The 13,886-nt window shown below is 39.7% G+C and overlaps 1 protein-coding gene across 3 annotated transcripts in view; it reads right to left on the bottom strand.

The window, feature by feature from the left end:
- LOC136446302 (mucin-4-like) overlaps positions 1 to 13,886 on the bottom strand; it is a 118,544-nt gene that overhangs the window by 47,404 nt on the left and 57,254 nt on the right. For all 3 annotated transcript variants that reach the window (XM_066444643.1, XM_066444645.1, XM_066444646.1), the window contains 9 exons: positions 12,075 to 12,320; positions 10,143 to 10,271; positions 9,149 to 9,271; positions 8,187 to 8,315; positions 6,568 to 6,690; positions 5,108 to 5,224; positions 3,637 to 3,753; positions 1,459 to 1,584; positions 724 to 849 (listed from right to left, as the gene is read on the bottom strand). In XM_066444643.1, coding sequence (XP_066300740.1) covers positions 724 to 849; positions 1,459 to 1,584; positions 3,637 to 3,753; positions 5,108 to 5,224; positions 6,568 to 6,690; positions 8,187 to 8,315; positions 9,149 to 9,271; positions 10,143 to 10,271; positions 12,075 to 12,320 — 1,236 coding nt within the window. The remainder of the gene's footprint in view (positions 1 to 723; positions 850 to 1,458; positions 1,585 to 3,636; positions 3,754 to 5,107; positions 5,225 to 6,567; positions 6,691 to 8,186; positions 8,316 to 9,148; positions 9,272 to 10,142; positions 10,272 to 12,074; positions 12,321 to 13,886) is intronic.

Here is a 13,886-nt window from a genome sequence, read left to right as displayed (position 1 = left end):
CATGAAGAACTGAATTTGTCCTGAGCTTTAGGAAGACAAAAAAATGGAAGGTTGATATTTCAAGCAGACTCACTACATGTACATGTACATCTTCATTCCAAAACACAGATTACATTTCAGCATATCAATTCATAATACTTGATTCAATGTTGCAGTAGCCTTTTTCAATGGCACAATTTTCTTTTACCAGTAGAGCAAAATCAATGTACATTTAAGAAAGAAGCAAACATAATCCCTGATTGGTCAATGTAAGAGAAGAGTCTTTAAAGGGGAACTCAATTCCAGAAGTGTTTCTAATGGACCACATTGTCATGAATACAGAATTAACCAAATCTTTTCAACTTTTATTGTAATCAAAGATAAACAAATAAATGGGCCAATGGGCCATTATAATCCAGGCAACTGAATAATGGCCCCCTATGCAGACCCTTCAATGGGATAACTGTTTAAGATCCAAAGCTCTGCATAAGTCATTTCATTCACTGTGATGTCATTATTTGACAGTCATCATTTGGATTACCTTGCTATAAAAACTTGAGTCTGGAGAATGATAAGAAAATGTTGCATTTTGGTGTCATACGATCTTACATGTATATATATATATGATAGAAGAGACACGCTTTTTCCATACTCTTATAAGTACTGTGGTTCACTGTTTGGCATACAATCATCTATTTTGTGCATTGATCAGTTGGTTTTATACATAATGTAAAACAGTATCACCTTCACAAAATGTCCCATTGCCTGTGTAACTTTGCAGGCACTGACAGGTGTAGCCTCCCAGGGTATTCTCACAGATGGCATTGGGATCACAGCTATTCAGGCCTTCTACTGCACACTCATCAACATCTGTCAAACATTGTGATTACATTATCTTAGATAAAGAAGCACATTATATTTAAGAATACTATATGCATAATAATGCTTAATTGTAGCAGAGATTATGCGACTGAGTGTATTGCTTGAGATGAAGCATAATGATATTAAGATACAGTGTTGTTGATTCTGAAATGCCAGCATTTCCAGCCAAGCACACCGACTCTTTTCTATACAATCATGTAACTGTTGCCTGAGGCCCCAAACATGCAGGACCAACTGTTAGTGTTACAGCTTTACGTCCTCATCCAAAGGGACAAATTCAACCTGTAACTCAAAATGGGGCTCGGACCCATGCCAACTGTCTACTCATATGCATATTGGTGACGAGATACAAATGTACATGCGGCCTCTACCATTCATGGAATTGGTACATATGTCAAAGGAGCAGGGCAGCTTACTGCTTGCGACAGAGAGACACATAAAAAGAGGAATGCAAAAAAACAGCATCTATTAGTAAGTACTAATCATAATCAATGTTGTGACAATTACATTTTCTGAATAAAATGTTCCTTCTGAAGGAAATATTTGCATAAAGACATCACATCAGATATGATAAGGCCTTCAGGGCAACCGTCTCACCGTTACACTTGCGACCATCACTGTCGATGTTGTAACCAGAGTTACAGCTGCATGTGTATCCTCCTTGTGTGTTGTTACAGATCTGATCACAGGCGTTCAGGGTCTCATTAAAGCACTCATTCACGTCTGAAATATCACATGAAAAGTTCAGTAGGCCCCAAAATGTGTCAGTTGAAATTCAGGCAGAGCTGTGGTTGTTTTCAGGGAGGTTAATCCTACATCCATATGATATATAGATCTCTACACAAGTATCCTTACTGGAAATTGAAGATGTTAGTTGTAACGTTAGTTCACATAAAACCGCAGGGTAATATAAAACCAGGATTTTTAAAAATAGGGTATTTTGTGATATTATGTGCTAGATGCAACATCAGTTATAATGCCAGCAATGCAAACTTGACAGAATAACATATTCAGAACACTGAACCATGCTTTAGAAGATGGCGACGTCAAAAACTCTCCGTCCCTTATTGAAATAGTCTGAGGGCGTCATGGGAGAATTACGCTGGTTTGCTGGTTTATAAGACAAATGTCACATCCTTCTTATTCTTTAAGTATACTGGGCAAAACCCACTATGGGGCATCGTGTCATAAAAGTCTATGAAATGTTTTCAAAACCAAACCTGTGGCTATTTTGACAGTCAGGCTGGCACATATACACTGTGTCGCAATGATCGACGACCATTAAACGTTAAATCGTGAATGAGCCACTATTACCAGTTTAGTCACAAAATTCTATGGAAGGTTTTTAAATCGACCCTGTGGTGATTTTGTCAGGCTGGCACGTAAACATTGTGACATAATAATTGACGACCATTAAACGCTAAATCGTGAATCAATCACTCTTGACATCCCGGTTCTAGAATTCTATGAAATGTTTTCAAATCGACTCTAGATCTGTGGCTATTTTGACAGTCAGGCTGACACATACACGTAGACATTGTGTCACAGTCATTGACGACCCTTAAACATTAAATCATGAGTGAACCACTCTTGATTTACCAGATTTGAGTCATAAAAATCCACTAAAGGTTTTCAAACCGACCCTGTGGCAAGCCACAAGAGTACCAATATCAAAAGAGTTTCCAATAATCTGACCAAGAGTCAAGCGTTACCGAAATGCCGAAACATCTGGCAAAATGCTTACTGCAGTGAGAGCGACGTGCAAATCCAAGTCCAGCCCCACGGATTGCGAAGTGAAATCCATGAGGCATTTGAGGGAAAATAGGTGGTCGGAAGTCGACGCTCATAAGTTAAAAATGACGCTCATGAGTTAGGTTACGAACGTGCAAAACAAGTTGTTAATCTAACTGTGGAAGGCCAACGACTGAAGCATGAGAGGACTACGACGTGTTCACTACGTGACGGATTGTATTACGTAATTAGCATATCTTTTGCCGTCCGTCTGTAGGCAGAATCAAATCCATAATGTCAATGTATTTGCTAACCTGCAACTGGACTCGAAATGGGATCAATCATCAAAACCACCTCTTTGTTGCTGCAACCTATAGCTATGGCACTTGATGTATTTCCCCACCGCCATATTCATTACAGTAACCCAGAATTCTGTTATTCAGCAGACGACAAAGGCTTGGGGAGGAACACTTTTTTTGTCTAAATGTTGTGTGTGATAGTGGACTGAGGGCGATATTTTTCTCAAAGTTTGCTCCTAACATAACCAGAAACACATGGACATAGTAGTATTGCTATCATCATGTAGTTATGGCATCCCGCTAACGTCCCAATGAATAATGTACAAGTAACAGACAATGCCATGACAGTGAGATCGACTTGTTAGAGAAAATCTAACATATACAGCATAAGTGACAAAGGTAACCTATGATATTGACAGACTAACAGGAAATAAAGATGGTTCACTGCCTTACCAGATTGTTTTCAATTAACTCTGATCGGGAAAATCCCGGTTTTGGCTGAACTAACGTTACATTTGAAGCAGCTTTATGTTTTTTAAATTGATTTTCTCATGTATGAAGTCCTTTAATTTCATAATTGCAAGTTCATGGAATCAAATATTTTTGATAGGAAACTGAGAGGGATTGTAGGGAAAGATGAAGGCACTCTTCAGAATATTGGATCTTATGATGACCATGAAGTGTAACAAATCCCAGACTACTTTGATAGGGATGTCCTTAGTGCTGAACAGATATCCAGACTTACCAACACAGGTGGTGGAGTTGAGTGCTTCATAACCAGAAAAACACAAGCACTTCTCACTTCCAGTTTCCACATAGCACTCAGCATTCATGCAGGTGTTATTGGTGCAATTTTCAGTTGCTGAAAAATATACAGTGCAGTCAGAACATATGATAGACAAGACATCGAAAGTCAAGTTAGAAGTAGGACACTTGCCAAACTCAGCAATATAAGTTGTAAGAAAAGAACAACAAACTTCAAATCACGAGAAAGTTTTCAGCTATTGGAGGGATCTCCGACCCTATAACAAACAGCAGCACTGAGTGGAACATGTGGGTTAGTGTGAATTGCTAACATAGTTGTGCATACTTTCTCAGTTTGATGTTGCAGTATGACAGCCTTAAAGGCATACTCAACTCCAGAGGAGAGTGTTCTGGTTCTGTTACAAATATTTTTCTGAATCCAAAAATGTAATAGTATTTGGCAACTTGACAATGAACTTGGACTAGGCAGCTGTTGCATCATACAGTATCAATATTCTGATAACCCCCCGAGTACCCTCCAGATAAATTACAGTCAGGTGTAACATATTATATCACGAACAACCATAGGACAAAGTTCAAATGGGGCACTCTTCAGAAATCTTGGGTTGAGCTTAAAAATTACTTTTGCAATATGTTTGTGGATACTTGTTTGTCAACTAAAGACTTAGTAACTTTATTTTCCACTTGCTTTGGGTCAAAAATGGACTTTGATCTTTGTCAATCATCCCATTGAAAAAAGAGCCCTCAGAAAGATGGCGTGCTCTTAGGAAATCAAGGCCCGTCTGCATGAAGGGGCACTACTCCTCAATCACAGGATTTTAAATGGTTCATTTATTTGTTCAACTGTGATTATTTTTTTACAAATTTGGTTGATTTTCCATTGGTTAAGGTTTCCTCTCTGGCTAAATTGGCTTTTCGACTTTTTGTTTTCTCACTAATGAATTAAGAAATAACTGTAACAGTTGTAGTACTGAATATTGATAGCTGCATGGTCATGACAGAATTCTAAATCTGATTTTTGGGACCATTTGGATGACGTCATCAAATTTTATTGCCCTTAATGTGATTTTTTCAAAGCTAAAATACAGCACTTTGGTATATAACACTGCAATGAAACTATGCTTTCCACGTGCATTATGATCAAAGCTACAAACATACGTTCGCACAAATTGATATCAACTTATCATCATTCTGTAGTTATCAAAATAATAGTTAAACCCTTGTTAAACCTAATTTAAAAAAAATCTTTCTTAATCTGTTAATGAGAAAACAATGAAAAGTCAAAAAGTCAATTTAGCCAGGGAGGAAACCTAAGGTGTGGTCTTTTAGAAGATAAAACTCTACTCTGGAGTTGAGTTTGCCTTTAAAACTTAACATTGATGAGAACTTGTGACTGTAAGCTGACCAAGTGGTGACTACAACCATTATAGTGATCATCAGGACTGTCGCACCTTGGCAGGAGTCTCCGACCTGTGTGAAGCCGGCCACACATGAGCAGTTGAAGCCTCCTGCAGTGTTGGTGCAGGTTTGTTCACAATCATCCAGCTGTTCAGCACACTCATCCGTGTCTGTAGCACAGATTTATGCTTGTTTTGAATGAATGAATGAATGAATGAATGAATGACCATACCCCACATGCGGAGCAACAACACAGGGTGTAGTAGGACACCTCATCACACAGTGTTCAACCTTTAATTCAACAAGAGATGTACTAATGGACAACATCACAGACTATCTGGGAACGAACGTGGCAGCAAGTATATACCAACAGCGAGAAGAGAGGCTTGTTGAAGTAGTGCTGGGTGCCAGAGTCGCAGAAGAGGTGACAGAGGAACAGTGGGAAGAGTTCATGACAACAGCAGCCCAAACCATCAAGCCTTAAGTAGCAATAATGGTACTGAAACACACCAGATGGCCTACAACACATGCGCCAAGAACAAAGAACTTATAGACATTGAAAGAGTAAAACAAAGGAGCTGAGAGGACTTGAGATTTTACTTATACCCGGAAACAAAAGTCAGAAAAGGACTCTAGATAATGTATGCCAGGGTCACAACTTGGGAATTGTAAGGAAATAAGACTGATGATTAGGTGGTTGTGTGGTATACCCTGTTAAGAAAGAAGTCATACCCGATGAGGGGAGGAGGGACAGAAATAAATATGAAAGAAGAACAATGAGCGCCACAGGCTTGGTGGACATATGGACATGACAGATGGCAATTATATACTGTAACATTAAGTTTCTGTCTTTTAGATTTGTAGCAGTACTGTTAGATTTTGAGTGTGATGAAGGAGGGAGGAATATTAAGAAGAAGAAGGAGAAGAAGAATGAATGAATGAATGAATGAATGGAGGAATGAATTAACTCTTTATTTTTATCTATGTTTCCTGCACTTTATGCACCCAGCCCATGTGGGCTTATAAGACACCAAAAGAAAGTACAGAACAAATGATGTATATATTGCAAGAGGACAGAGGTATGAATTAACATCATCTACAGAATCTGATACTGAACATAAAGTCAGGGCAATATATGAATGAATATACAACAATAATGGCTGTACATTGTATAGCATCTCGGTAATTCTATTGACAGACTATTTTTCTAGACCAATGACTTTTGGTTGGGAATTAGAAGTTCAGTCAATCCACCAGGACAAATTGCTAACCAATTTCAACAACTAGAACTAGAATTGAAGTTTTGTTTACCAAATTGTGAATGAAATAAAACTATATGTATAACAATTTGTTAAAACTGGGCATAAAACTGAAAAGGCTACATGTATCAATGGAGGATGTCCTGAAGTACAATATTATAATAGCTCTACACATGTCGTAGACATACATCTTCATATGAGTACCTTAAAATGTTTCTTTCACACTCGTCTAATAAAGAGATTAAGGCACGTACCACGACAGCTGAATCCATCAGGTTGTAGCCTGTACCCTGTCAGACACACACATGCATGACTCCCCACTAGGTTGGTACAGCTCTGCGTACATCCACCGTTGTTAGTCTCGCACTCATTTACATCTGCAGAGACCAAATCATACACATTGTCAATCTAATAAATATGCTGTAGGCAGTGGAATAATGGCTTGGTGATAAGAAGGTCGACTGAAAAGAATGTTCATCAAAATCAGCTTAGTATACTATGATACATATTACATGTACAACACTCTATATTATAGGTTTGTACTTCCACTTTTATGTTTGTATGATGATGGTAGCTTTCTTGAACAATTATTATACTAATTTCAACATTTTCCTGAAGAAAAGAATTCAAACTAGAGTTTGCAGTAAGAAAAAAATCTAAATTAATATTCTTATGAGTTATAACCACCAAACATAACAGTTACTGTTAGTAGAACAATCTTGTCTGTTATACATAATCATAATTACCATACTTCACCTGAATCTGGGATTTCACATATATCCAGGATCTTAAAAACAAGGTATTTAGGAATATATGCTAGATGCAACATCACTAAATTATTGCCAGAAATGCAAACTTGACAGACTAACGTTTCAAAACACTGTCCGAAAAGCTTCGATAACCCTGCAATTGAAGACGACGACGTCAAAAATTTTCCATCCCAGAATGTAACAGACTAATTAACTTCGTCATGGGAGGATTTGAACTACGGTGTAGAAGTTCGCTGGAACAATTAAGCATTTCTTCCGACTTGCCCATGTTGAACTTAATGGCCGTTTTGTCGTGATTCTTTGTGTTCTTAGACAAGTTTATACTGTAAATGCATTAAAGTTTGCATGGTTTTCATTTGGCACTAAGGAGAAAATGGAATGTTTGTGGTGTTGTTCAGTTCGCGGCAGCGCTGTAGTCACATACTGCTACAGTATCGGACAAAAAAGTTTACGGTATTTGTAAGTTCGCGCTGAAACGGTCGCCGTGAAAACCGCGAACAAAAAAACACCACGAACATTTCTGCATGTACAGTATCTTTAGCACTCTCTTCAACACAAGAAAGGAACAACAGCTGATTCATAAACTTTTAAGGTAAATAACAGCAAGATAATTTTGGGGAGTATTCTGCTCGCAGAAAATGGTTACACCGCCGGTGTCAACAGTAAATGCTGTCCTATAAAATTGCAATAATTTTGTATTAACAGGACTAAAGAAGAAATATGATATGTATGGAATCAGTGAAAAAGGTAATCTATCTATCTATCGAACGATCCATCCATCCATCCATACATACATACATACATACATACATACATACATACACCAAAATGACTATGCAAATGATGTCCTTATTCCCAGCCTACACAAAATGTACTAATGTTACATGTCATAATCAGAATTATACAAATGTAGCTCTTATCATCTGACAGAAAGAAATTAGAACTGTAAGTTACAGTTTAAAAAAATGTTCGGCCAGACGGGGCACCAGCAGCTAAATCGTCTTACAATGGATAAGCCAGAGCCTAAAATGCTTTTTTTCTGGTACCTGCCATGCCCTTATTGTTTATCTTAAAAAAACGTTTTCTCCCTCCCCGTAACTGACCTGTGCAACTCCTTCCATCCCCTGTGAACCCGTTAAAGCAGGTGCAGTTGTAACCTCCCGGGAAGTTGGAGCAGAAGGTCTTTGTTTCATCATCACAGTCATTGTCTCCACTGCTGCACTCGTCCAAATCTACAACAAATAATTTTCATCATCATCATCATCATCATCAGACTCCTAACACATGTCTGTAAAAAGTGCTGCCTCTAGAGCTGTTATCTGACAAGATGGATATTACGCAAATTAGATAATTTTAACAGCTAATATTTCTTTCTAAGTTGTCAAAAACTAGTTAATTTTATGAAATATTAGCTCAGGCCTGCCTCAGGGGTCACCACTCAGCTCTGTCTTGTTCAACATCAATGCGGCAGGCACCTTCAGTGAGAACCTCGTCAACAAAAGCATCCACATAGTACGTTCAACTTGATGACATCATTGTAGAGGGCATGGGAGCAACGCAGCATGAAGCACTGGAGGAACTTCAGGCTGCGACTAAGAAGTTAGAGGATTGGACCATCGCTAATCACATGATCCAACTGGGAAAAAGCACCTGGATGCTAGCAAGTCTGGGGCATAAAAAAACTGATCTCAAACTGATGTACACTGAAAGTGAAGTGCAGCGTGAGAACAAAGTCTCTGGCCTTGGAGTCGTTCTCGACCATGTGGATGAGCAACCACCTTAGCCACCTAAGGGACAAATTAGCGTGCTCAAGTACACTGCCTCACAAAATAAAGAAGAAATATCATGTGATAGTCCGATAGCCATGGATTTCATAGCCATTATTGACTGGGGCTATAGAATCCATGGACAGAGACCACAGTTTTAGGGTGGCTTATGGTATTACCGCCATAAAACAATTGATTTTTGTCAAATGTGGCCTACATTTTTTTGTCTATCCTTCTGGCTATATGGTAATAAAGTTTAAACCCCTTTTAGTGCCTACATCTCAGATGAGGTATCTTACCTTGACATTCTAACCCATTGCCTGTAAATCCATCATCACATGCACAGAAGTATGATCCAACAGTGTTGGTGCAGGTGGCATCGTTTGCACAGCTGCTGGAGTTAGTTGCACACTCATCCACATCTGTGAATAATCAAATAAACAAAAAAAAGTCATGTGCATGTCTTAGGCTGGGTTTACACAATTTTCCGAGCACACTCGGAGCACACTCAGGCAAAGTCCAACTCAAGTTCGGTCTGTTCACAAACAGGGCCGCAAAGTGACTTGGAACGCCCAGCTGCGCCGGCAGTGTGACGACACTGCTGGAGTGAGTGGCAACAAGAAGGAGTATTTTGATGATTGAACACATCTTGAGTCCAGTTACTGGTTAGCATAAAAAGCTTCTAACTTTGCTTTGTCAATAATTGTGTTCAACTGGAAATGGATATGGCAATTTTTAAAAACAGTGTAGTACAAATCTCCCATGACGAGGCCAAACGTTCCAATATGGGACGGAAAGTTTCTGACTGCGTCGTCTCCGAATGCGTGGTTATCAAAGCTTTCTAGACAGTGTTCTGAATACATTAGTCTGTCAAGTTTGCATTTCTGGCTGTATTACTGATGATGCATCTAGGATATATCGCTAACTACCCCGTTTTTGAAAATCCTGTATCTATGTTTCTCCCAGATTTATACGATTAGGAAGTAACGTTAGATCAGGTACAGATGCATTCACCATAATCGCCGAATGTAAAAAACCCTCTGAGAAACTTCATTACTCAACTGTGTGAAAATAGATTATCTGTTTCCTAGGATATTCCTGAAGACCCATGTGGGTGGATATCAATCTAATGTGTCTGCTCGTATACTATAGTGAGAACACTCACCGTCAAATGGCAAACAATATATTAATCCATATTTCTGATGTGCCCTGCACTGAACACCTGATGTCTACTTGAACCAAACTCTATTGCCTTATGTACAGTCTTCGTAAAATCATGTATTAAATGCTCACCAGTACAGTTGAGAAACCCATTTCCTTGGTAGCCATCCGTACAGAAACAGTTGTAGGACCCCTCAGTGTTGATGCACTCAGCATTCTCAGTACAGTTGTTCAATGTGTCACTTGAACACTCATCCAAATCTGAATAATAAGAAAATACAACATTTTTAGTACATAAACCTTCACTTTGCAGCAAGCAGAACATGGACTTTGAATATTTTTGCAACAGATGCTACCAAGATTCAATTTCCATAAATGTGTATAATTCATATGGTCACTCACCAAATATCATTGAATTTCATTACTCATCAGTTTGTGACTGTTTCGAAATTTTATCCAGTTGCTTGAGTAACTATTTTTGGCCCTTTATTACTCATTTCTTCACCAAATGTACATAAGCACAACTGCATTCTCCCTGAATTGAGTACAATTTGTTACATTGTTCATTGAAATACATCATGAAAACAAGCCTTTAATAGGACAAATACAAAGTTATAAAGATATTCACAAAATCACTTCAAGTCAAGTTGTGAAAGATAGAATGTAAGTGGAAACTGAAGTTCAGGACCAGGACGGTAAGTTATTGTACAGTCTGGTCAGGTCTCAGCATTGCCTTGAGCAGAGTCACAGCAGCAGCCTCTCTCCTCTCCTTTAGTTAAGACAGGTCCGGTACGGAGCACCTGCCACCACGGGAGATAACCCGGCGGGCGCGCCTCTGAACTCTCTCCATGATACCGGTAGCTGCCTGGTCCTCACTGCAGCCAACCAGCAAGACGTGCCCATACTCCAGAACAGGGCAGATGCGACTCAGGTACACCTGGATGAGATCTTGTCCTTATTGAAAATCTACCAAGTAGTTTAGGTGCAGGTTCAGGTCCGGACCTGTACCAAATCCCGTGTACCTGTACCTGTAAAATTTGTTTAGGTACACAGCTCTACTTGTTGTTAAGGAGCATGTGGTTACGGTCAGCCCAGTTGTCAAGCTGCAACGCTTCCTCTGTCATAGCATTGTCCCTGCCGGCAGTCTCGAGGGAAACTGATCTTGACAAACCCACGTCGTCTGCATACCCCACTTCTCAAGTGTCACTGTAGACCGTGGCGCGTGAATTCATAAACAGAAGAAATAGAGGCAACAACACTCCACCTTGTGGTACACCTGACGTGAGTTGCCGCCCGCTACTGAGCTTGCTGTTGACAGCCACTCGCCGAGCGCGACCTTGTACTTCGGCTGTAGGTAGTTTTGTAGCCAAGCTACCATACGTGGACTAGCCCTGACAGTGTTCACCCGCTGTATAGTATTGAGCATTACTGCATGACTCAGTAACGCAAGCTAACTGTAGAGTGACAGGCCAGAGTGGCCTCTAGCTCACACTTTTTGCTGAGAAGCGAGCGAACATTAGACAGGAATAAGGTGGGAAGAGCCCTGGTATCCTAATGTGCTACAGTCGGAACAAACTGAATCTTACGAAGTACCCTGACTCTATTAGCACGGGTTGGTATGGAAATGTAATTTACAGTGTTTGTTTTGCCACGGTTACCATGCGAGGAATGCTCAGATTTGCATACCAAAGATGGGAAGATGTCCTGCATCTCATACCTATCATTGTGATTGTGGAAAACTAATCATATAGTAATTCAACATCTTTCTTATTCTACTTATTGATAGCATCAAAATCTAATGTTGAGTGTTAGCTTATCAATATCAAATTTACAACTTAAAGTTGCCCTAACACATGATAACTTTCACTACTGAAATCTCTCAAGATTTCAACAAAGTCAAATAAAAATGAACAAAGCTCTCTAGGTCTAAGTGTCTAACAAATAGAATCTATTACAACAGAAATGCCACCAATGGATGTGACTGACACCTGGTATATATTGATGTTACAAGAATTGATAGATGAGCTTGTATAGAAATTGAAACTTAATAAAATCTCCACCCACCATCACAAGTAATACCATCTCCCACAAAACCATCCCTGCACTGACATGAGTAGGACCACAGAGTGTCAGTACACACGGCCAGCCCCGCCCGACAGGTGTCAGAGAATTCTGCACACTCATCAATGTTGGTACAGCTGGTGCCGTTCCCCCGGTACCCACTGCCACAGGTGCAGCGGTAGGAGCCTGGTGAGTTGGTGCAGCTGGCCTGAGGGTGGCAGATGTCTGGATCCAGGCACTCGTCCTTATCTAACACAGGAGAATGGAAAAAACCCTCAGCTGTAGTTAGGTGAAAGGAGGGAAGGGTAGCTCAGTTGGCAAACATACAAAAACAATGAAAACTAGAGTTCCACGACCTCATACCTCTGCCAAATGATTCTAACCTTTATGACTGATGTATCAGGAGTGTTTCTAATTTATTATGAAAATAAGGTCATTTGCATAAATCATCAGTTGATCATCTTCTCCACCCAAAGTTGTCTAAAGTATGACAGTTTTATCTTAACGAAGGCTATTCTAGCATTTTATCATCAATTATGCAAATGGTGTCCTCATTAGCATAATTTGCAAATTAGTATCTGATTTGCATAATTCCATTTAATTATACCAAGCATCACTTATAATAAGCTATTTACACAGGGGTTTGTCTAAATCAGGAAAGAAAAGAGGGGCGCTGCACCCTCTTGTTTCAGCCCAGCACCCCCTTGTCGAATTCAGATTTTAGCCTAATATCCAGCATACAGACTTCCCTCAGCGATTGATTCTTCCATAAATACATAGAATTTGCTCCCTCGCCTGTGTGTGCTCCCTCTTGTTTAATTTTTCTAGAAAAACCCGTTACATATGAAAAACCTTGATGATTTGTCAACCCCATCTTTAGCTATATTACTTTCTCATTAATTATGCAAAGTAGGTCTTCATTTGCATAATTGATACCTATCAATATTTCTCTTTTCAGTTAAGGTCTCGGACCGGAGTTTTTTTGCGATTTCGTATGTAGGCCGACACCCTCAGGTCGACGGGCTACAATTCCGCCGAGAAAAGTAGGACGGAAAATGTAATCACATGGTCAAAAAGCGGGTCTCTGCTGTTTTCCGATGTATTTATCGGTATTGTCCGTTGTCCCTTTATTTTGGGTAGAAACCCATAGTAAAATGTAAATTTGGCACCCGAAAATTATCATTTTTTTACACTTTTTTGATCGAACCTGCTCGGAAAAAACGAGTTTTCCTGGTAAGGGGAGCATGTAGTTTTCCCATTTATGCAAATGAGTATGTGCGCGAAAGCACAGACAGGCATGTATTTACACATACATTACAGCTCTCCTCAACCACAGCTGTCATACGTCACTGACATGTACACATCCATGCCCTCTAACGTACATTCGGTCATACCCTTGTTCACTTGTATTCATCCTACCTCATTTTGCATCACTTTCATACACCCTTATGCACTTGTATTCATCCTACCTCATTCTGCATCACTCTCGTACACCCTTGTGCACTTGTATTCATCCTGCCTCATTCTGCATCACTCTCGTACACCCTTGTACACCCTCCTTATTCATCCTACTGTTTCTGCATAACTCTCGTACACCCTTGTGCACTCTCATTCATCCTACCCGTACCTGGTGCACCCTTGTACACCCTTCTTATTCATCCTACTGTTTCTGCATAACTCTCGTACACCCTTGTGAACTCTCATTCATCCTACCTATACCTGATGCACCCTTGTACACCCTTCTTATTCATCCTACTGATTCTCCATCACTCTCGTACACCCTTGTGCACTCTCATTCATCCTACCTATACCTGA

This window comes from Branchiostoma lanceolatum, chromosome 12 (assembly GCF_035083965.1).
Source record: "Branchiostoma lanceolatum isolate klBraLanc5 chromosome 12, klBraLanc5.hap2, whole genome shotgun sequence".
NCBI classification, from domain to species: domain Eukaryota; kingdom Metazoa; phylum Chordata; class Leptocardii; order Amphioxiformes; family Branchiostomatidae; genus Branchiostoma; species Branchiostoma lanceolatum.
The sequence above is the reverse complement of the archived record's forward strand: the minus strand, read 5'-3'. Positions and strand labels throughout refer to the sequence as shown.